The sequence below is a fragment of the Halictus rubicundus genome, chromosome 14 (genome assembly GCF_050948215.1).
Source record: "Halictus rubicundus isolate RS-2024b chromosome 14, iyHalRubi1_principal, whole genome shotgun sequence".
Lineage (NCBI taxonomy): Eukaryota > Metazoa > Arthropoda > Insecta > Hymenoptera > Halictidae > Halictus > Halictus rubicundus.
The window spans coordinates 7,499,363-7,524,053 of record NC_135162.1 but is presented as its reverse complement, the minus strand read 5'-3'; the positions used below and the strand labels follow the sequence as shown (position 1 = coordinate 7,524,053).

At 38.4% G+C, this 24,691-nt stretch overlaps 2 protein-coding genes across 2 annotated transcripts in view; both read right to left on the bottom strand.

Annotated features, from left to right (window-relative positions):
* Cysu (peroxidase homolog) overlaps positions 1 to 1,132 on the bottom strand; it is a 32,380-nt gene extending 31,248 nt beyond the window's left edge. Inside the window, exon 1 of the mRNA XM_076800008.1 lies at positions 1,037 to 1,132. Within this exon, the coding sequence (XP_076656123.1) occupies positions 1,037 to 1,044 (8 nt within the window). The 5' untranslated portion in view covers positions 1,045 to 1,132. The remainder of the gene's footprint in view (positions 1 to 1,036) is intronic.
* Positions 1,133 to 21,714: 20,582 nt separating this feature from the next.
* LOC143360829 (uncharacterized) lies at positions 21,715 to 23,674 on the bottom strand. Its single transcript, XM_076799981.1, has 2 exons — positions 23,429 to 23,674; positions 21,715 to 23,036 (listed from the first exon to the last, which is right to left on the bottom strand). The coding sequence occupies exons 1-2, from the start codon at positions 23,486 to 23,488 to the stop codon at positions 22,512 to 22,514; spliced, it is 585 nt and encodes a 194-aa protein (XP_076656096.1). The 5' UTR covers positions 23,489 to 23,674; the 3' UTR covers positions 21,715 to 22,511.
* Between the last annotated feature and the right edge of the window lie 1,017 nt (positions 23,675 to 24,691).

Genomic DNA, 24,691 nt, shown 5'->3' with positions numbered 1-24,691 from the left:
AATTATCAAACATATTTTTTTTCACACATTATCAAATTTTATTTTTTGACCTCTTCAAATAATTAACTTAAAGCTGACTGTCAATGACATGGAACTCTATCATTAACATTAAACATTGTCGTATCATTCACGAAAATCACATGAAACATTGTTATATTAACACTGACACGAAAATTTATTATTAACAGTAAAATTACCAAGCATTGAGCACAATTAATATACAGGGTGGCCTACAATATTAAATTTGAGCTGTGTCTAAAAATTCAGTAAAAGAAATATTTTCCATAAAAATACATTGGTATTAAAGTAAAAAGTTTTCATATATAAAATGCTCTAATCACGTTTGTCATAAAATCATCAATAGCATCCTCCTTGCAAGATCAGTAGAGTGACACTACAAACCTACCAATCACTATAAAAGCAACTGACACGTGTCGCATTATCAAAACGACAAGACTGAATATTTATTCAGGTTTCCTACGATTTTTATTACAATGTGTGCTCGAACACAACAAATTTATTCAATCGATTCACATGGAAATATCTTCACAATTTGAATAATAGGAAAATGGAATACAGCGAGCCGCCTAAGTTTTCATCCGAGAACGACTAAACAAAGGAGAAGGATTTGGGGCAAGGGGAACAATTTAAAAAATTTGAAAAGAAAATTTTCAAATTTAAAAAATTAAAAAAGAAAATTTTTCAGATTTAAAAAATGTTCAATCCGTATGAGAGAAGTTACAAAGAGCAACCTTCAGTATTTTCTCCAGAATTTGAACCGATTGCAATTTTTATAAATTTTCTCTTTTACGTCATCCAACTTCTCATCGATCCTCTAAAAAATCCAAGTCAATTGATTCCACTTTTTGGAAAGTTCTGTTTTAGGAAGTGCGCGAAGATTTAAACAGCCCATTGCATACGAAATCGATCGTTTGAAAGATTCACCACCGAAGGAGAACAATTTTCTCAGATATTTTTGCTTTTTTTATATAAACAACTCGATTGTTGCACACAAAATATATCAGCAACAACTCACCCGTGCATATTGCAATCTTGCGCTCCACGTTGCTCGGCTACAATCCACCCAGACAGGACCAAACCCAGCCGATCTAGACCCTCACGACGTGATCTAGGATCGATCACCGGCTACGTAACGCCTGTAGAATCACTTCCGGTGCACTGTTCTCGCGTCGCGATCTCACCGCGGTCGACGATTATACGAATCTCGGATTAACGATCGACGTCAAAAAAGGAAAAAACAAGAAAGAAAATTAAAAAAAAAAAAGAATCAACCAACGAGATCGAGGACTGACGAACCAGGCCACCAAGAGTCCCGAAACCTCTTCGGGGTGAACTTAGAGGATGAAGCCCGAGAATGAACGCTCAGGTTCGAACCTCCACTTTGTCAGAGTGACCGAGCCAGTTGACCACTGACTTTCGGGTGGCTGGTGTTGGTTGATTGTTGGTTAGAAGCTTACTGACCGAGTGTCTGGTATAATGCGGTAACTTCACTCGTGTCCTGTCGTCGTCGTGTATATGTATAGTTCTTTATCGCGGAGGCTACCCGGTCTCCTGCACATGGTGGTGGAAAGCTCCCCAAAACCAGGGGCACGAGGAGGAAGGGGAAAAGTAAGTTACCTTACCTCGAGGTAACAACCTCCAGGTGAGAGAGAACGCAGGAGTAAACGGCCACCGATCGAGACGCGAAAAAGAGGGAGAGAAAAAGTGAGAGCGAGAGAGAGAGAGAGAGAGAGAGAGAGAGGGAGAGAGAGAGAGAGAGATAGAGGGAGAGGAGGCGTAGACTCCCGTCTACGTTTTACTTTCCTTTCTCTAAACGAGCCGCCGGCTGCTGCCCTCGATTCGACACGTCGATTGTGTCTCCGGACTCGCCGAAATATATTTGTCGATTTGATCGATGGTACTGGACCCGATCCACTATCCACCGCGTTCAAAGACGCCATTTTTGTCGGTGTTCGTTCGTAGGATCGTTGTTTGTCTCAATTTGTCGGCGCACAGCGGGCCAGCATCGCCAAAACCTTGGCGAGATTCTTCGCAGATCTTTATGCAAATCAATTTATTGACGATACTCTTTTGCCTTTAATTATTTCTTCGGGGAACTTTTACCATTGTATTCCTGACGTTCTCCCGGTTAAAACGAGCCCCAACACGATACAATTTGGTTCACATCTGATTGCTTAATTCGCGATTTACTGGAACCTCGATTATCCGAACTACGTCAGGCGAAATTGTCTCGATTATACGGGACGATTTTAGAGTGTATTCCCGTAGGGATTTGTGGACGTTCGAGGGCTCAAATTGAAGGTGAAGGATCGTACTTTATGGTAGGGTCAGTTAGGTTTAAAAATGAGTACGAAATCTTATCACAAAATTTGCCGAAAGACAGCGCCAGCTCGGACGAAATAGAAGCGATTTTAAGGGTATCTTTGAGACAGTTTTGGAATGTGTTCCCGCCGGAATTTTTGGACGTTCGAGGGCTCAAATTGAAGGTGAAGGATCGTACTTTATGGTAGAGTCAGTTACGTTAAAAGATGAGCACGAAATCTTATCACAAAATTTGCTGAAAGACAGCGCCAGCTCGGACGAAATAGAAGCGATTTTAAGGGTATCTTTGAGACAGTTTTGGAATGTGTTCCCGCCGGAATTTTTGGACGTTCGAGGGCTCAAATTGAAGGTAAAGGTCCGCACTTGAGTACCCTGGAATTCTCGTTCCCATTCTTCGTTCTTCGTAGTTACGACCCACACCCGAACTCGCAGTCACAACTTTCATCAAGAAGCGAAAACGAAAGTAAACGAAATGTAGTTCAGCAAGGTTTGCCCAACTTTCATCGAATTATCTAATCGATTGGTCGAAAATCTCTGAAACCAGTTCAGAAATGTTACGAAAAAATGTTGAAATAGATCATGACTCATAACGAGCAACATGTCAATATGCTTCGCTGTCGGATTGGATCGAGATCGGACAAAAACTTTGATTGATCAAAGGATCGCCGCGAGTTGACCGAAATCCCGTAACAAAGACTGCATTAACCAATGATTGCGGTAGAAAACGAAGAGACAAGTACAAATCGTGATCACCGGTTCTTGTGGATCATTGAAGAGCGGTGGCGATCGATCAACGATCACGCGGTGGACGTTCAATTGTACTCGGCACAGTTTGAGACCTCGCAGGTGATTATCGACAGGATACAACTTATTGTCGGTGGTACAGTTACTTAAGAAGCAGTGGGTACTTAATGAAGTACTCCTACTTAATAAACTCTTCGTTTACTGTTTCTATAATGATCTAATGGCGACAGTAATGTCATTGATGTGCTTCTTGAATTTTGGTTCTAATAACTCTAATTGAATTTGAAATAGGTCATTCGATGGCTTATCCAAAGCAAACACTCTGTGCCAATTTTCAACCCTATATGTCGCCATGGGGGGTAGTAATGGGGTTACGAAGAAAATCAGGTTTTTCCGTAATTTCTCTCATCCTCTTCAATTGAAAATTCTGAAAAAAATCAGACATATGTTAGCTAACAGAATGCACATCTGTGAATTTTTTCAGAATTTTCGGCTTCGAGACCGAATTTTAAAAAATAAAAACAATTTTGAAATGCCGATTTCTTGTAGAAGTTATGAGATACTATTTTTATATATAATATAATTATTATAGATATATAAGATATAATTTTTTTTTCAAATTTTTCGAAGTGGGGGCACATAGTTAAAAAAATCAAAAACCGCTGTTTTTTGCCTTATCCATGCCCGTACAAGGACCATGTTCATACGACATATATAATTAATTACTTAGGTGGATATTATATCAAATTCTATGCACTAAACAGATAGATGCATGTTAGGATGTTTATAACGCAGAGAATGATTGCGTATTCGTCGGTGTGGAAAATTGAGTTTCTCAATTTTTGAAAGTTCGTACTTGAAGATTTTCTTTCTGTTGTCGGGTGGAGAAGGTCTTTGAACCGTAAATACATGTAAGGGATCGTTTTTCATAACCCGATATCTATGCATATGACGTTGCATATATGCGGCATAGGACGTTTGCAACATGCTCGCGTGCATTAAGACGTTTATATTCGAACATAAGGCGGTCGCCAGGGGAATAAATTTATCACGCTGGGGCGCTGCGCGTTCTGTTTAATAATATCGTAGCAGAAGTAGAAAGATTGAACTACGATCTATGATGCAGTACATAATAAATCAGCCGCTTCGTACGTGGATGCGATCATTCCGCATATTGAGCGAGATATTGATGGCTGCACGCGGTTAGTTTGTCTCGTTCACTCGGACAATAAACGTGAAAGTGGCTAGATTTATCATTTTCATGTTTGAAACGGTCCAACATATCATTCATCCTACAGTCCCTTATAATAATACAATAAACTGCGAATAAATATGCCAGTACGTGCAGCAATCTACAATGAGATTAAAAAATGAAAATATTATTATATTCTCTTTATAATAGCAATTTTTCATGCCAATTTCACGTTCAGTCCACGCCAGACAGGAAACTTTATGTGATCGGTAAAAATCGGAGGAGACAGTTTCGAGACCTTTTTTATTTTATTGTTGCCCGCTCACAGAAAAACGCGTAAACTGTAAATCGCGTTGCATAAGTGGTCGAAAACGCGATAAGTGCAAGTTGCAGCGTGCGACACCGTGTCCACAGTTTAATTAGCAGCATTATTCGCGCGGATTACAGAGATCGGCGCGACGACGTGATCGAATAAACGGTTCAATTATACAGCAATGATTTATATTCGCTTGCGCAATACTCTACAGAAGCCTGGTCCTTTGGAAACAGTCACTTTTGTTACTTTCGCGGATAAAGAGGCTCTCGAAGGTTTCGGTCATACGTTTACGGACATGAAGAATGGAAATCGCGAGCGTGTATCTAAAGACTCCTCTTTCGAAGATTAATTACGCTGCCCAACAACTACGGCGACGTGCGAAATTTAGTGGCCAGATACAGCAGATACAGTGTAGGAAAGTATTATCACGATTCTGCAACAAAATTCTGTTTGCACGTGATGCCGGTGACGAAACGATGATTTTCTTTTTATTGAAGAAGAGGAACAAAGTTTCTTCCTCGCTGTACAACCTCCCAAATTTTTTGGAATTTTATTTTGATCTATAAACCGTGTAGTCGTATATGGTTAAACTTCACCTTGGCGACCCAGAAATTATTAACCTTTTCCTACATGATCCTGTACATCTTGACGAGAAAATTCCAAAAATCGAGGTTTCGAGGCGAGGAATCGACTGGTTCAAAAGTTATGCGTGTTTAAAGTCGAGCGATTACACTTTGTTCTGGGACAAGCTGTCATCGAACGGTAATTAAAATATGGAGAATCGTATACGGGATCGCTTAACAACTTTTGAACTAGTTTATTCCTGCCCACAGTCAACTTTTTAATAGATGAAAATAAAATATTGGAACTTAACCAGCGGTCAATAAAATTGTTTACCATGAATTTGCACGATAGTGTTCGAGCAACCAGACATGGTGTTCAGTGTACCGGCTGAGAAAAGTCACTTGCCGAACTTGTTTTGGGTATGCTCATTGAAGACAACCTTTCAAAACGAAATTGTTCAGGTTAGAGAATTCTGAGAAAGTATAATATACAAAGAGACAGGTGTATCGAGTACGCTACTCGCATACACGCGGAGCGTTGTTCCCTTCTACGCTGACGTAATATTGTCAAGAAATTCATCATTATGGTTCGCTGATAAGGAATCGTTATTTAAGAGGCGCCACACACACACACCGGTTTATCGTCCCGCATTCCTGGGAACAAGTTCAGGACTGTTTAAGCACAGAAAGTCAGTTTAGGGTCAGAAGTGACTATTTGACTTTGAACTAGTGTTACGCAAAAAATGTTACATTCACCATCAAAATTTCTGTAGCTAAATATTGCGTTACTATCTATTCGGCCAAAGCAGCAAGGTTGTCTCAAGTATCCGGGTTAGTAACAATGTTACATGACAATGTTACTTTGGATTACTATTGTGCAGAAACTGCTATGTCAAAAACAAAATATTTTTACACCAGAATTTTAAAATGTTATCTGGTATTATTCACCTGCAGCTTTTTCAACAGTAATGCTCAAGTTATTGATACAAAATAAAATAGAGAAGAGACTGCAGATTTTGTGCATTTATAACAAAAATTAGTAGTCGAACCGTAAAAGACATTAGAATTTAAGAATTTTGTAGTAATTAAAGTGGTTAGGGGTCGAAATCAATTTTTATTTAACTTCTGTTTCTGGCAATCGATGCACAAGATTTTTATTTTGCATAATAATAACACAGTTAATTTTAGTGGAATAATTCTTAATTAATAATGAACGTCAGCTAACTAATTCTACCGAACAGTTTATATAAAGTGAGAAAGAGGCTTTTAAAGAACGAAGGAAAACCGCGAATCGAGGACAACAAGTTTTGCGGTATGTAGCTGCACACTTCTGGAGCATAAGAATGCTTCTAGAGAGGGTCAAATACCGCACAAGTTCATACAGGCTACAGTATTAGAGACGCCAACTAAAATAACCATTCACGTTTACTATACTTCACATTCCAAAGTAGAACATTTCAAACATTTTCTACTCAAGATATTCATCGCCTCTAAATTATCGTTCCTAATCCATTGACATGCATCAATTTATTTGATTTACCACACAATTCGCCATTTTGGATTATTCAAGAACTATTCCTCAGATTAATTTGATTAACACTTAATAATTTAGTCCAAGCAACTCCTATCCCAATAATGAATACAGTGCATTATGTGCAATGTTAGAACCCGTGAAACTGAATGGTACCATTTACCATTTTGGATTATTCAGGAACTATTCCTCACATTAATTTGATTAACACTTAATAAATTAGTCCAAGCAACTCCTATCCCAATAGTAAATACAATGCGGTATGTGCAATTTTAGAACACGTGAAACCGAATGGTACCATTTACCATTTTGGATTACTCAAGAACTATTCCTCACGTTAATTTGATTAACACTTAATAATTTAGTTCAAGTAACTCCTATCCCAATAGTAAAGACAATGCAGTATGTGCAATTTTAGAACACGTGAAACCGAATGGTACCATTTACCATTTTGGATTACTCAAGAACTATTCCTCACGTTAATTTGATCAACACTTAATAATTTAGTTCAAGTAACTCCTATCCCAATAATAAATACAATGCAGCATGTGCAATGTTAGAACACGTGAAACCGAATGGTTCCATTTACCATTTTGGATTATTGAGGAACTATTTCTCACATTAATTTGTTTAACATTTGACAATTAAGACTAGGTAACTTCTTTGCTTCTGCGTGATAAATACAGTGCGATATGTGCAAAGTGAAATCATGAAAATCCAACGGTACCATTTACCGTTTCGGAAAATCACACCTCATCAAAGACATTCAACTCGGTCTTCGTGTTCTCCTATCTCCGATCAAACAAACGAGTGCATACATTCCAGTCGCATGATTCATCAGGTACCCTAGCGTCTTCTTAATCTGCTTTTTTTTTACACGACCGTTACGAAAAGCGAATGATGTCAGTGGTATTTACCGTTCCGGTGCGCAGCAGGCAGCCCGCCCAAGGAAATCTGGTGCGTAAGCTTCGCGAAATGCGTTCTCACGATGACCTCGTGACACCTCGAGTCACTTTCAATGTTCACTTGTGCGGAGAAAGTACCCCTTTTGCCATTCTCGTTAGCCAAAAATCGTCCGACTGAAAAGGTACCGAAGAAGAAACGAAACTCGTTCTCGGGTTCGACGTGCAATGCTCGAAGCACCTTGCAATTTAATCGTCGTTCTTTTTGTGCCATTTACTAAATATAGGAAGTACCTAAAAATGTATCTGTTCATTCAACATTTTTAACCCCATGCGAAAGAGAATACTTTTTAAATAATAAGAATGTTTTCGTCTGTAACAATTATTGCAAAAAACGCTATTTATTTGTCCCAGAATACAATTTTGTAAATTCAATAATGAATTTGTTAAATATTTAATACATTACATTTTATTTTTAAGGCAATTGCTATATGTGCAGTAATTTGAATATTTCACGTCAAGCTTTGATCGTTCGAGGGTGTAGCGCAATTAAAATTTATTTCTCGAAATTGCAGGTTCGTTGCATCGATCGTTTTGGATCAGAGGTCGTCTGGAAAAAGATAATTTAGTTACCTGGAAAAGGCTAATTAGCCATTGTTTGATTAAAATTGCAGACAATCCTGTTTAACACTGTTATTACTAACGTCGTCTTTCGCAACTTTCGCTCGAAAGCGAGTTATTGCAATGCCCGACAATATCGTAGCAAAGTTGCTACAACCGATCGATGTAGGGTGCTTGATCCTGTTACAACAAGCTGAGACATCCAGCACGAAACACGTTTGCAGAGAAAAATGATCTAGAACGAAATGATCTTTTTGCTGAGAAAGAAATGTGATTGAACGTCACGACGGTCGGGTTTTCTCAATTTTTCGACGTGATATCGTATTTCTTTTTGAACCTAAGCGACTCTATCATAAAGTGCTATCTTTTACCTTCAATTTGAGCCCTCAAACGTTGAAAAATCCCTACGGGAACATATTCTAAAATCGTTTCGAAAAACTCCTTGACAATTTCGTCTGACCTAGTTCGGATAAGCGAGGTTCCGCAATATCGTTGATTAAACGAGCAACCATAATCCAAACTGCGCCGTGCTTGGGCTCATTTTAATCAGAAAGATGTCACGAATACATTAATCAAGGTTGCAAAAAAGAATAATATAGCCCACCAGTGAAAAATCAAAGAATGCTGGTTGTAGACGATGCGAGTGACTTTTCGAGCCCGGAGTAAAAGTGTTGCACGTGCCGCAGATAATTTTCGGCTTACATAAAAAATTACATTTGGACATGTGGCAGAGACGTATGGGATCCCCTGCATTGTTATTAACGAAACTACTCCACGCCCATCGCCTTTAATGTCGAACAACGGTTGAAAAACGATAAATGGAGCGCTATTGGGCAACACGACGTCGCCTCAGGGCCGCGTTTCCCCGATTCCAGTTTGATCGACCGATCGATCGATCCAGAATCGAAAGAGTCACTCGATGAGTAAATAAATAAACCGGTATTTCGAACTCCGGGCTATTATTATTATACGGCATCTCACTCGCTCGGTATCACTCTAACAAGCATGCTTGTGCATAATTCGATCGTGTGTAAGAAAACACTTTTACTTTGGCCCGATCCATTAAATACTGTGACCCGCGTGATCCACGATCCATCCTTCGCATAACTGTTCACCCTAACACGCTGCTGCCAGCAAATACTGAAACACAAACGATTTAAAAGTTGTAAATAGCGTAGGAGAAATTTCTATCGATGGGTTATATAATATTATTAAATTTGTGAATCGTTGCGTAAGTTATATTACAGAAACAAAACTGGAACTTTCGGTATCTAATAAAAGTATAAGTTTATGATCTGATTAAAATTTCAAATTTGTTTTGCAACATTGGGAATCGTTGCACAATTTCTCGGACTTGATGTGGGTCTCGATTTAAGCACTGTCTTGTCACTATGCGAATGACAAAGTACCTGCCATTGATTATGTAATACTGTATTAATCAGAAAGTAATACAGTAATGTCTTGATATATGTGAAAGGGATGTGAATATTAAAAAATCTTTTTCATTCTTAACTGTTTCTTCATGATAGTTTTACTAACATATTGCGGACATTTTTCTGATTAAAATGAGTCCAAGCACGGTACAGTTTGGAGTATGTTTGTTAGTTTAATCCACGATATTGCAGAACCTCGATTATCCGAACTAGGTCACACGAAATTTAAAAGGGTTCTTTGAGACAGTTTTGGAATACCTTCCCGTAGGAATTTTTGGACGTTCAAGGGCTCAAATTGAAGGTGAAGGATCGCACTTTATGATAGGGTCGGTTAGGTTAAAAAATGCGTACGAAATCTTATCACAAACCTTGAAGAAAGTCAGCGCCAGCTCGGACGAAATCGACGCGATTTTACAGGTATCTTTGAGACAATTTTGGAATGTGTTCTCGTTGGAATTTTTGGACGTTCAAGGGCTCAAATTAAAGCTGAAAGAACACACTTTGTGATGGAGGGAAAGCAGATTCAGAAGGAAAGAGGAGAGCATGTGGAAAAATCAGCAAGTCAAGTGTGAAATTGCTCGCGGTTGAATTGTAAGCAAGGTATCGCAGCTTTTGTGTCTTTATTTTCGAGATCTGTTTCGGAGGATCGATACCGTTTGCAAATGACTTGCCAGATGCTCAGGCACGCGTGCAATTGCAATTGTGTAGCGGTGCGTGCGCACGTATACCAACTTCTGCGTACACGCACGAAACACGACGTTATATCATTGTCCCGGATTCAAGGCGTTTCTCAGCGACGACGGCCGTTCGCGATCCCGCTCACATTTGTTCGGTTCGGTAACACTGCCATGACCACACCGATGAAACCTGTTTGAAACAAATTTTGCGACGGAATTTCCGGAGCCGCCCCGACTGCCGCCAAGGATAAAGGACTTTCGCAAATCATTCAGCAACGCAACACTGGATCACAGACAAGGAGCTCACGTTGACCAGAAGCGATGCTATCTATACGCAGTGTACTTTTATAAACAATACATATAATAACTATATAAATACAAATTAAATTAATATGTATTTAGCATGATTTGTGCAGTGAATTTTGTAGCCTCCGTTAAAACACTCAATTTTGCGCGCTAAGGATCGGCTTTCCTCAATTTTTCGAATTGAGCGCATACTTCTTTTGGAATTTAATTGCCTCTATCACAAAGCGCGATCCTCTAGCTTTAATTTGAGCCCTCAAACGTCCGAAAAATTCTACTAGAACACATTCCAAAATCGCCTGGAAGAATCCCCTCAAAATCGAGACATTTCTGTCAGACATAGTTCGTATTTTCTCAATTTTTCCGGCACGATTCGGAATTACTTGTTAAACCCAAGTACCCTATTATAAAGTGCCATCTTTCAGCTTTAATTTGAGCCCTGAAACGTCCAAAAAATCCTACGGGAACACATTCTAAATTCGTCTCAAAGAACCCTCTTCAAATCGAGACGATTTTCTCGGATCTAGTTCGGATAATCGAGGTGCTACTAAATCGAGGATTAAACAAATAATTACGATCCAAATTGTACCGTGTTGGGTATCATTTTAATCGGAAAAATGTCAGGATTGTGTTAATCAAAGATTCAGAAAGAAATATTTAGAAACAAAAAATTGTCGACGTTTTATTTACTCGCTACCCTTTCCGGTGTGAAGCTGTATGGTCCTCCTCGTCAGAATATGAAGTTTCTCGTCAAAGAATTGGCTAACCTATTAGAATAGGAATCTGAAACAATTAAAACAGAGTCATTACAAGTTCGGATTTAATTGTACTGAAATCAGAAGACCCAGTCGTACAATTTGCATAGCGTTTACGTGCACCAACGGCTGTTCCATCGAGAAGAGTTGATTCCCGTGTGGCAAGAAACTGATTCTCAAGATGACCAGCTACATTATCGAAGTATCAACGCGTGATAAACTGGAACATAATCTCTTTGTATCTACACGGCTACCGCACAATGAAATATGCATCATATTATGGCGAGATTTATGCCGAGCGAGCACCATCTTCTCATTCATGTATTCTGCGTGTGCACGTGCGCCATCACGGTTGCTCGACACATATGTAAATACGGTTAATGTTAATACAAACGTTCTGCTAAAGAAAACGTCACTTATCGCGCCGAAGGAGTATCTGTCTTCCTTGGAAATACTTTCGCCGGACAATTTGTGTTTCAGTCCATTACGAAACGGTCGGGTTTTGTTGATTTTTTCGCATGCTCTCATCATCTCAACACGACATTCTTCAGCTTCAATTTGAGCCCTTGAACGTCCAAAAATTCCAACGGGAACACATTCCAAAATTGTTTCAAAGATACCTTTAAAATCGCTTCGATTCCGTCCGAGCTGGCGCCGTCTTTCATCTAGTTTTGTGATAAGATTTCGTACCCATTTTTAACCTAACCGACCCTGTCATTAAGTGCTATTCTTTACCTTTAACTTGAGCCCTCAAACGTCCAAAAATTTCTACTGGAACACATTCTAAAATCGTCTCAAAGATACCCTTAAAATCGCGTCGATTTCGTCCGCGTTGGTGACTGAATTTTATCATATTTTCGATATGATTTCGTACTTCTTTTTAAACCTAAGTGACTCTATCGTAAACTGCGATCTTTTACCTTTAATTCGAGCCGTCAAACGTCCAAAAATTCCTACTGGAACATATTTTAAAACCGCTTCGAAAAACTCCTTGAGAGTCTCGTCTGACCTAGTTCGGATAAGCGAGGCTCCACAAAATAGTGGATTAAACGGGCAACCATAATCCAAACTGCACCGTGTTTGGGCTCATTTTAATCAGGAAAACGTCGCGAATGCATCAATAAAGGTATCACATAGAAATAATATACCCTGGCAGTGAAAAATCGAAGAATACCGTTTCTAAACGCTACGGGTGACGTTCGAAGCCAAAGTTTCCGCACGTATCGGCAGATATCAGCCCGGGAAAACGCGATCCGAGGTGTGTATCGATTTTATTGAGACACAGCACGGTCGTGTAGTAACCGATAAGGCCACGTATTGTTATATAAGACTCGTGTGCCATTCTTTGATCCTCGGGGTACGCCCACCCGTTGCGAAAACCTGATTACAGACACCGAAACTCAATCGGGCGACGCGTCGGCGCGAACATACTTCGAGCAGAAAGGCCTACATAAAGGACAGTGTGCCTGTAATATGCAGAAAAGAAATGCACTTGCCAGAACACAGACTTAAAGAACGGGGAGGGTAGAAACCTTGGCATTCTCCGCGAATTTGACCCGAATAATGTCTCCGGCCTTCTACGGTTTCGTGTCACTATGATTCTCGAGCACGGCTCGCACAGTTTTCGGGTGAATTGCAGTTGGTGTGCTTGAACCACCTGCTGGTCCCTCTACAATTCATTATTGTGGGCGTTATCGGTGGATTGCGAATTTTTATGCAAAATAAAAATCGTTTGAATTAATTGCAAGACCATTTATTTCTCTCTTTAGTGGTTCTATCGAGTTGTAATTTTTTTATTCTTCGAAATTACACCATTTTTGTCATAAAATCCGAAGTCTAGTGACCACATTTAGCAACGTCCCCTTGCAATGCTTTAATATTGCTGATGTGCCGCTCCACAGAAAATTGTGTAACATAAACAATATTGTGAGTTATCTCACCGATCAGTCATCTCGCGGATTGCATTGATAGAGATATAATTGGCGAAGAAACTGTATCGCGAAATCGGGTCTAGCCGATTTCAGAGGCTGAAGCGTCTTTCCTCCTCCGCGTGTCTCGATCATGCTACTCTCTGCCGGCGAGTATCCTTTCCCTTTTTCTTCGCCGCTTCCTGCCCCTGCAACATCTTTCACGTCCATTCAGATGTATTAGAGCAAATCTCTAACGCGTACTCCGTACACCTAAACACCTCGAGTAAGCGGCGTTATGCTCTCGTTCGGAGCATGCAATATTTTCAGATTGCGATTGTGGGCGGTTTATATATAGTCGAGAAAATACTACTGAAAAGCGACCGGTTTTATTGTTTTCATTGTTTTTTACTACATTCCATACGGAAATAGTTATCGACGTATCGGTGACGTTTTCTCGATTAAAATGAGTCCAAACACGATACAGTTTCGATTACGTTTGCCCGTTTAATCCACGATATTGTAGAACCTCGATTATCCGAACTAGATCACACGAAATTTAAAAGGGCTCTTTGAGACGTTTTTAGAATACGTTCCCGTAGGAATTTTTGGAAGTTCGAAGGCTCAAATTAAAGCTGGAAGATCGCACTTTATGATAGGGTCGCTTAGGTTTAAAAAGAAGTACGACATCATATCGAGAATATGATAAAATTCAGTCACCAACTCGGACGAAGTCGACGCGATTTTAAGGGTATCTTTGAGACAATTTTGGAACGTGTTCCCGTTGGAATTTTTGGACGTTCGAGGGCTCAAATTAAAGCTGGAAGATCGTGCTTTATGCTGGACTTATTTAGGTTCAAAAGGCAGCATGTGATCGTGTCAGAAAAATTGAGAAAGCCTGATGATCGGGTCAGACAAAGTTGTCTCGATTCGAAGAGGGTTCTTCGAGACGATCTTAAAATGTGTTCCCGTAGGAATCAGAGTGGACGATAAGAGATGACAAAAATTACGCAAATTACGCAAAATGACGTACGTCCCTCACTACGTCGATTGTCACTCGTGCGACCACAAATTACACGTATTATCGACCGTTGCGAGGGTGGGTGAAACCGAAACTGTCCAATTACTTTAATATCGAATCAATTACAGAACACGCGAGAAACCGAAGAAACGGTATATATTATAATTTTATGATAATGCGACGAATTATCGGTGACGCAACCCGTCACACTAATTGTCGGCGATAAAACGAAAATTCCCTGGATCAACACTTGCGAATAATTGCTACTTCTCTCCGGGAGCGATTAAGAAGAGTAACTCATGTAACCGGTTCGAAAAATGTCGATTCTTCGTACCGTAAATCAACCTCGATCGTTCCTACGAACAAAATGAGACTTTGTGTGCGTCTTGAACACGAAAAATTGTTTGACGCTCCCCTAATTTTGCGCAGCAAATTCCGGGAGAAGCGGTACAATTTTAATTCTGAGTTTAACATTGTTCTTTGGGACCACAATGGGTGAAATTCACGGAAGAACGAGGTTCGATTGAAGCAGCATCTGCTCCGCCATATAGGCAGAAATTCGCGCGTAATAAAAAAGAGATCGATCGGATCACGCGGCAAAATATTTCCCCAGCCACCCTATTATTCTCTGATTGTGAAGGGGAACGAGTACCGCGAAAAGAAAGATCGCTCGGCTGCCGAGGATCGATCCCTGTGTCTACGACCTGAACGCGGGAGAGTACACCTGTACGAGTGTCGGGGAAAACACGATTCTCCCATGGAGATGATCTCTCTTTCTCCTCCAACTCCTCCTCCTCCTCCTCCTCCTCTCTCTCTCTCTCTCTCCCTCTCACACACACACATACACTCTTCCTCGTGACTGCACCGAGATGCAGGATTGCGCAGAACGCATGTGACTTAGCATCATGTGATTTAGCGAAAGTCGATCCTCAAGCGCACGAGCCAGAATGCGGCTGTTCGAGCAGCTGCGATCAGGGTCGGCCGACACACTCTCCACTAAATCAGAGACCGAGATCTGTGATTGGATCCCCCGGCAACCGACGAATTAGCGAAAACCATTTGTACCGCGATTATCGTAATTGGCCGGTCAACGCGCTTTTGACAGAGCAGCGCGCGACAGTCATCGATTTTTCGAGTCGATGGGAAATACTGTTCTCCGGCGGTTCTAGAGCTCGCTGTGAACACAGAAACGAATTTTACTAGATTTATTTAACCCTTTCCACCCGAAGCATTTTAACTCCGAAATCGAACATTTTTTCCGACCTAGAATATTTCTATGTGTATGACTTTCTTCGTTTTATGGATATGAAATCGATGTAATACTTCGACTTAAATATTTAGTAGTTTATTAAAGACAAACAAATTTGATAACGTAAACAATATTTTCAATGAGGGTACAGCAATTTTTGTGGCGCCTCAGAGTCGCTACTCAAGTGCTAGTATAGTATATTTTAGTATAGTATATTGTATCATACATATACTATAGATACAGTATAGTATATAGTATATTATATAGTATAGTATATAGTATGTTGTATAGTGTAGTATATAGTATATTGTATAGTATATTGTATATTATATGTGTAGTATATTGCATAGTACAGTATGGTATAGTATGGTATAGTATAGTATAGTATAGTATAGTATAGTATACAGTATAGTACAGTATAGTATAATATAGTATATAGTATATTATATGTATAGAGTAGTATATAGTATAGTAAATTATATAGTATATTATATAGTATAGTATATTATATGATATAGTATATTATATAGTATAGTATATTATATGATATAGTATATTATATAGTATAGTATATTATATGATATAGTATATTACGCAGCATAGAACATAGTATAGTATAGTCGAAATAAATAATACTGACAAAATTGTAAGGTTAATCCGTCGTCCAAAGATTAATATTTGTATTATTGCACCATTTTTTGTCACTCCCTTTTAATTTTCATTGAAACACCGTCATACCTGTTCTGGACGCTCACCTGTATGACATCACCAACGTGAAAAATAAAAATACCTCGACGGCATTTGTAAAAACGTCGATAAAAATATCGGACTCCTTAATAAAAGTTAATGGTAAAATCGAATCATCGTTTAACAGGATTGTAGGTATCGCTTTCGGCGCGAGACAACCATTAGTAGCATAATATGTCGCGCATATTACATGAAACACTTTTTAACATCACTTCGAACGATACCAAATATTAATCGCGATTTTATTGGCGTTAAGTTGTAACAAATTGCACGTGGCTTTGGTAATTGACAGGATAAAAAATAATGACGCTTGCTATACTTGGTACGCTTCTATATGTAACGCGGTTGTTTTATCATATTGAATCCCGCTCAACTGTCTCTTGCCTTAAAATGTTAATATACTGCTGTGATATTGCACAAAATATTAATTCGAGATTACGAATATTACAAAAAAGGAAAGCTCTTGTTTCTTTTTTTTTTTTCTTTTTGAGGTAAAATGGTTGCAAAACAGATTTCTATACAAATTCAAAATTATATGCTCGTGAAAAACAAAGATCCCACTTTCACAGAGTATAATTCATACTTTTTACTTTTCTATTTGAATGTTATTCAAGTGTTATTCCTTCAGCAATAACACTCTAATCAATAGATATTTTAAAATAAATTAGAAAAATGCTGCAACTAGCTGCTATGCTGTGTAGGATAAAAATAAAATTATGTGCAACAAAATAAAAATTGTCTGCATGAATTGTAAAAACCAAAAAGTAAACAAAAGTGCATTTAGTCTGTTAATAATTTAAAAAAGCCAGAAATAGTGTAACAATGCCATCAAATTCATGCAACGTTTTCGCAGTTTTGTATTTTATTTATTCATTATTGTTACAGATGCAGTTAATTAAGAGTCACTCTGTAAAAATAAACCTTTTGGAACCGAAAAACAATTTTTACGTAAACTGCTACAGTTTTTGAAACGGGATTTCTAACAGAATTTCCTTCTGGCAGTCCCCTGTCTGATCATAATCGGTTAATACTACTTCAAACACTGTCAAATTACGCCTTCACAACAGCTCACCTTAAAAGAATGAAACGGTCATCGGGTTAACAGGAAAATTACTTTCCAGTCAATCAAAACAGCCTGGGAAACTTGGAAGTGACTATTCAGTTCGGAAGAAAACTGGGTCAGAATACGCAACCAGTAGGTGTATTAAATCTTCTCTCTCTCTCTCTCTCTCCTCTGCGTCCATATAACCCTTCCTTTCTCTCTCTCTCTCTCTTTCCCGTTCTTCCTCTCTCGTTTCATAGCCGTCGAGCTATCACTCACGTTTTGAACATGTACATATACAATGTGTATACAATATGTATATGTGTATTTACCTTCCAGCATCTCAGCTGGACTAAGATTTACTTTCTGGAGACAAATGAGCTATTTAGATTGTTATCAATCAATTCAGGCGATAACAGCACTCCTGAGAACGAAGAGTCGAAGAGAAAGCTCCGGAGAACAATGGAGAAACAATTGTGCGTGAAATTAATATTCAATTAATCTGCAACAGGCTCTGAGAAATGTTCTATTAAATTATTCTAGAGGATTTGTTGAACTCCAGCGGGTTGCATTGTTGTGTCAGTTCGAAGTCGTACCAATTAATTCGTGGCTCTCACGAATTAATCAATTGTAAAATATTGTGGAGGACTTTCTGGAAATAACATACAATATTTGTCTATAGTCCGTTCTTTATGTACACAAAAATCAATTTTTTGTTTAACAAAGAAGATCTTTCAGATAATCTCTCAAAAGTTGAACAAAAATATAAAAATAAATATATTTTTGTTAATATATACAACAAAAATATATTTCTTCCCTTAACAAATTAAGAAGTAGACATACAAATTTGTCTATTCAATATGTCGACAGTAATTTTCTGTTTAACAAATAGCACTTCTTAGAGAATTAAACAAACGCATTTACTTTATTTCTTTTAATTTTGGAACTTTGTGGAATAGAAATGCATTTTGGTGAAATTGTTTGCAGACAACGATGTCTCGAAATGCAGTATAGAATATGTCGGATCATATACTTTAGTCAAGGAATCGAGTTTATGACCAGGACGTGGCGGAACTTTCATTCTTTTGCATACCTCGCCGCGTGATTCACATCAGGCGAGCCTAACCTGAGTATATATCCTGCATCGCTATATCCTGTTATGTCTATTGTTCGATGTCCTGTTACCGGTTGGCCAGTTATTCGATCACAATTTTGGCCTTCGCCAATCGGATTGTGTTATGCTTCTCGTGATAACGATTTCTGTTATTTCAGAAAGTTTCGAGTCATTCGGTTTCTGATTGCAGTGTAATCAACTTGATACGGGTATTCTGTTACATTTCGGGACACTATTAAATACTCACATTGTCTATCATCTGTTGAATCTAACTAATAATCGTGTTTTTTAATACCTTTAACCGAACAAAATTCAAAACAATTTTATTATTATCAATTTGGTCCCCACTTGACTGCAAAGTTCCATCGAGGCCTAACCTTGGCTTCGTTATAGAGGGCAGCACTAAGGGTTCCACTAAGACCTTGTTCTACAAGTGCACATTGGGAAAAATCTGAGTGAACCTTCCGTAAGAGGAAAAATAGACTTTTATTTAAACTTCTAAGTTATATAATTTTAAGTTTCATGTATTTTTAACCATTTAATTTCGTTTTGCTCAACTACAGCAAAGTTTACTCTTAGAACAAGGTTAGGTTCGCTCTTAGTGCGACCGACCTGCCCTCTATGACAACGCCAAGGTTTGACCTCGGTTTGCTCTCGATTTGGCATGGAATTCTGCAAACTTTGCACTCAAATACCGAGCATAACGCGGAAACAGATGGATCGGAATTTGTAGACAAATTTTGGTGGCAAATTCATAACATATTGCTTGCCGGGTAGAATGTAAGATGGTTGAAATTTCAACCGAGGACTTCACATGGGTTGAAATAATCCTATTCGAAAAGATCTTCAGCATATCGATATCCTGGCTTTCAACTTTCTAACGTGATTTCACTTTGGCAGTGGCTTAGCTTCTGCAATAAACTAAAAATTTCTTCACGCATTAAACGGAGTGCTCTATCTTTATAGCACGATTTACGTTTACAACGAGGAATCGGCGAAGGAATTCCGCCTGTAACAAGCGTCATGTAACTTTTAGCAGTCGGTCGTGAAATAGTCACGAGTGAAACAAGCTCGTAATGCACGTTTGTGTCGATGCTGACTGCGTGGGAGAATTGAAATGTCCGGTGCCATTATTATCTGGACGGAACGTCTAGCCGATCTAAATTTAACCTTCCGTATGCTATGCCGGAGTCATTCGTGACCCGTCATGGTGGGGATAAGCTCCAGGGACCGTCAATCTGTACAATTACATTCCGATATAAGATAACGATTTTTATTTCGAAATAAGCAAATCGCTATTCTTCATCCGAAATACGACGAAGGCCGGTCCCGAGCCGTCGCCTTATATCGAAAGAAAACTAGTAAAATATCGGTGTGGGTCAGAAATGACTCCGGCTTAGGCCTAGAACTCGAGTCCAAGGGTAAACTAGCAAAGAAAAACATTAAATGTCATCGATGTTCAGAAAGTTATATAATAAATTGAAGCTGCACGAATTTTATAGAAATTGATCTAATAATTTTCACCGACAAGCAGACGTCACAAATCTTTATACTTACAATTCTTAATTGCCTTTAACGCTAGGAAAAATCTATATTTTTCATAAAAATTTGTATTTTCCTCAAAGGACTTTACTATGTACAAAAGAGATTTATTCACTTTGCACTATTTAAATAATTTGTTTGAAACTCGTCCTTAAAGGACTAATCTTGCCAATTTCCTGTAAAAATTGACATAATTTGGTCTGATCGATATTGAAAAAATTATTCCGTTTTAAAAATGGTGTCCGAACAGCTACGGTGAGTTCGTGTAGTTGATAAGCGCGAATAATGGTTGATTTGAAAGACACAAATATGAAATAATACCGAGCAAAGAGAAAGGTAGTCGACCGAGCATAATCAACTCAAGGTTCACACATATGAATTCGAAATGTTTAGCTAAGAGAAAATCAAATTGAATAAATTCAAGATTAAGGATTTATAAGCGAATCGATTTAAAATTTCTAAGAGCTCCATTCTAATAATTCCAATTTTAGAATTTAAGATTTTAAGTTCAGATATGATTCCAAGGATTTTCATTACAAAAAAAATGATCTCGAACCTTGGATCTGCAAGATAGGAAGATTAAACAGCTTGGCCCCAGACACATGATCTAACTCAAATCCTAGAACCCTGACCCGAGTTCGAAGACCTTGGCATCTAGCTCGTGTCCTTCTTCTCAGGAATAGTTTGACTTCACTCTTCCTGATTTCTCAACTAATTCAATTCAATTGTTTACAACAAAAATTTTCCACATCAACTACAAAGTACCGGAGCCAAATAAAAAATTGCCTACATACATTACAAAGCACTGGAATCAAATAAAAAATTGTCTACAACCATTACAAGTCTACTGGAACCAAATAAAAATTGTCTCCATCAATTACAAGTCTACTGGAACCAAATAAAAATTGTCTCCATCAATTACAAGTCTACTGGAACCAACTAAAAATTTATTCCTTAATAATTTGAATAAATTGGTCACAATGTATATTGATACTCTGAAATCCCTTCTATCCTAATTTTGTTAAGAACGAATAAAAGTCCTCAGTCCACCGATAAACATAATGTAAATTAATTAAATGAGAATAGGAATTTTTAAAATGGATAAGCGCAAACAAAGGGGGATTGCAAGGGGGCGAACGGATCTTTGATCGACGATTTATCGGCGGAGCTGCCGAGACTTTCGTAGCAATTAATCCCGACTGCCTTTTACGGTATTAATCCTCGTTTGATGTAATTCGCACAGCAGCTCATTGTGCGCACGTATGCAGAAAGTGAGAGGACATACGCTTCTCGTAATAGGTTGCCCGACATTACTTTCACAACGGGAGCAAGGTCTTATTTTTTCCGCGCGGATGCGTCGTTTTGTCTACTTTCATAGCTTTTTGGGCGACTGAGCTAGCTCGTAAAAATCCACTACAATTCATCAATGATTTCGATCCGATCACAAACATGCAACGTGAAACATCGAACCAATGAAAGAAATTCAGTCAATCAGTAAATTCTCTATACACTTTTAAGAAAAATTAAATAACTTTTATTAGAATGTGATCGAACGACTTCAATTTTTTTTAGATGTTAGAAGGACGATTAATTCACTATCTGATAAATAGAAAATGTTTGTTTTTTAATTTCATTTGGTCAGAATCATAAAGGGAATACTAAAAGTCGCTTTTTACAACTTTTCGGTCTGGACCTTCAATGAAAATTCATAAGACGTGAAGATTCTTTTGTTTATTCGTCTTTATTCATTTTACATAGTGCGTTAACAAACATGGTACATTTTACCAACGAATATTGGTATCAGAAAACTTAGAAGCAAGTATAACAAAAAGGCTGCTAAAACAACTACAGACGTTCCGCAATGTATAGAAACTATTAAAATGTTTTAACATAAAAATTGTGGTCACACAAGTGTAGGATTAAATTCATCTGTTTCACTGTTTTAAATGGACTATCAATTTTCTATCTCTCTTTACAGTTTTCTTGTTTGCATTATTTTACACCGCATCGGGTATTTCGAACGAAACATTAAGTTGTACAAATCGTGGAATGTATACTGTTTTCTAAACTTTTTTTCGCCCGCCACTATCATCCGAACAGGACCAGTGGCGCCAGCTGTCCTCAGAATGCAGAAACAGCATGATTTCATAAGTGTTCTACAGTATCTTCAACCGGTAAGTTATCTATTGGACGAATAATTAGTAAAATGATCAATAAAAGAATATTGACCTATAAAATCATCGTCGTCGTTTTCGACGGTTTAGTGCAAAAGGACTTTGCATAAATACTTTCGTATCTTAATAAACTTTCCAATTGTCGTGCTGTACTAAAACCAGAATAGAGGTGTGCGAGTAATACAAGAACGAAGAAAATGTTTGTTAGATTGTGCAACTAAAGATATGTTAGTATTATATTATTTTTAATCTTATTGGCATAGTTAAGATATTGAGACTATATTGATTCATTTAATAAAGAAATTAGTTATATCTTAATTGGATTATCAGGTTTATTAACGCCCTCCAGAGCCCCCAGAGGTACCAGTTGCACCAGTGCCCCCAGAGGTACCAGTTGCACCAGTGCCCCCAGAGGTACCAGTTGCACCAGTGCCCCCAGAGGTACCAGTTGCACCAGTGCCCCCAGAGGTACCAGTTGCACCAGTGCCCCCAGAAGTACCAGTTGCACCAGTGCCCCCAGAGCTACCAGCTGTATTAGTGCCCCCAGAGCTACCAGCTGTATCAGTGCCCCCAGGTTTATCAGCTGTACCAGTGCCCCCAGGTTTACCAGGTTTATCAGTACCCTCAGGTTTATCAGGTTTATCAGGTTTCACCATCATTGCAGGCATTGGTGGCTTCTCAGACATACTTGTTCCAACAAGCATCCACAATTCAGGACAATTCACACGGCAACTAGTATTCCCAAGGATCAAAAATCTACTATGCTGTTTGCAATAAGCATTGCAAAACTGTGCTCGTATGGGTTCCAACAATGTAAAACCGAATTTTAACGACCTTGCAGACGGTTCTGTGTCGGTGGTCTGTAACAAAGAACAATCAACCATCTGTAAATTCAATTTCGTGCAAAATGCAATTTAGACATCATTTCTATAAAATGCTATTACACATTTTCTTAATTTATACACGAAAGAAGTATACTACGTGTTAAATCGAGTCGTCGGTTTTTCCACATTCGTTTCTGTGCACAACACTTTGTTAAACAAAATTTATTGTTCAAACAGAAGAAATTCTTCGAATTGAAAATATGACTCATTTGACATTTGACAATTGACAACTTTCTCAAAAAGCAATTTTCTGCTGAATGCCAAGAAAGAATTAAAATTTGTTGAACAGGGTTGTCGGAGTGTTCTTTGTAAATATTTCCAACGTTATCTATACGAACGTATCGAAACATAAGTGCAGAAAATCTAACCTGTGACCATGCGGAACCGATCAATATCAGTAAAGTAATCCACATGCAGAAGCACGACATGATGAGAATTTGCTCTGAGAAAACTCACTGGCACGAGCACTTTGTCCAAAGAACCTGCCTGTCGACTTATATACTAACATCCGAGACCCTGAAGTCTTAAAAAATTTAAACCATAACCGTTCAGTATTTTTTTATACTCCTTCAAACCGCGCAGATGACACAGATTCATTGTGAAGTACTGTGTCGTGAAACATTGTATGCAAAAGTAACGACAATGTGCTAACATTATCCTGAAATAAACTGCTGAAATGTAGTAAAATATATTAACTTTTAAGATAATGAAAATATTCTAAAGATCATGAAAATATTTTTGCATTAATTATTATTTGCTGCATGAAGACAAAGCAACTGTTCCTGCAAAATAGATTTCCGAACGTGACCGAAGAATAGCAAGAAAAAACATGTCAACTGTGCGTCATATGCCAACGTTCACTATAATCGGTATTTATTGTATTTATGTCCGCACAACCCGAATCCGTGGTCACGTTGTTAATTATCATATCAAAAGCACAAACGCCGTTCTATTTTCCATGCAGCCCCTAATTATATGCAACCTGGTTTGCATCTGTGCATAGCTCTGGATAGCCAACCATTGTCTAGCGTAATTGAATCGTGTAAAGAAAATGAACGTTATCAGCCTGCTCGAATCATGCACATTGCACGGTCTATAGTGCAATATATCATTTTAATCGCGTAAATAAATGAATCCCACTTACATTTTATTGTTCGCTCGAACGTATTACATACAATCAAAGTCAACATTGTGCAAAATGTTCTGACAGATTTTGGAATGTGTTTTGGAAGGAATTTTTGGACGTTTGAGGGCTCAAATTAAATGTGAAAGATGGCACTTTGTGATAAGAGGCGATTAGGTTCACAAAGAAAGACGAGAGCATGTCGAAAAATTGGGGAAACCCGACTGTCAGGTTGGGAGATCAAATTCGTCCCAGCTGACGGTCGAGATTTATCGACTTTTCGATAGGATTTCAGGTATCATTTTGATTAAAAATGCTCTTATCATAAAGTTTAATCTTCCAGCTTTAATTTGAGCCCTCAAACGTGCAAAAATTCCCACCAGAACACATTCTAAAATCGCCTGGAAGAATCCCCCCAAAATCGAGACATTTCTGTCAGACATAGTTCGTATTTTCTCAATTTTTCCGGCACGATTTGGAATTTCTTTTTAAACCCAAATACCAGTAT

What these genes read in the sequence shown, in the direction of transcription:
- LOC143360829 (XM_076799981.1), bottom strand. Translation starts at nt 23,488, where the DNA reads ATGTCGTGCTTCTGCATGTGGATTACTTTACTGATATTGATCGGTTCC. An exon ending in TCGGTTCCGCATGGTCACAG is followed by an intron (nt 23,037 to 23,428) that starts GTTAGATTTTCT and finishes TCTTTGTTACAG; the next exon opens with ACCACCGACACAGAACCGTC.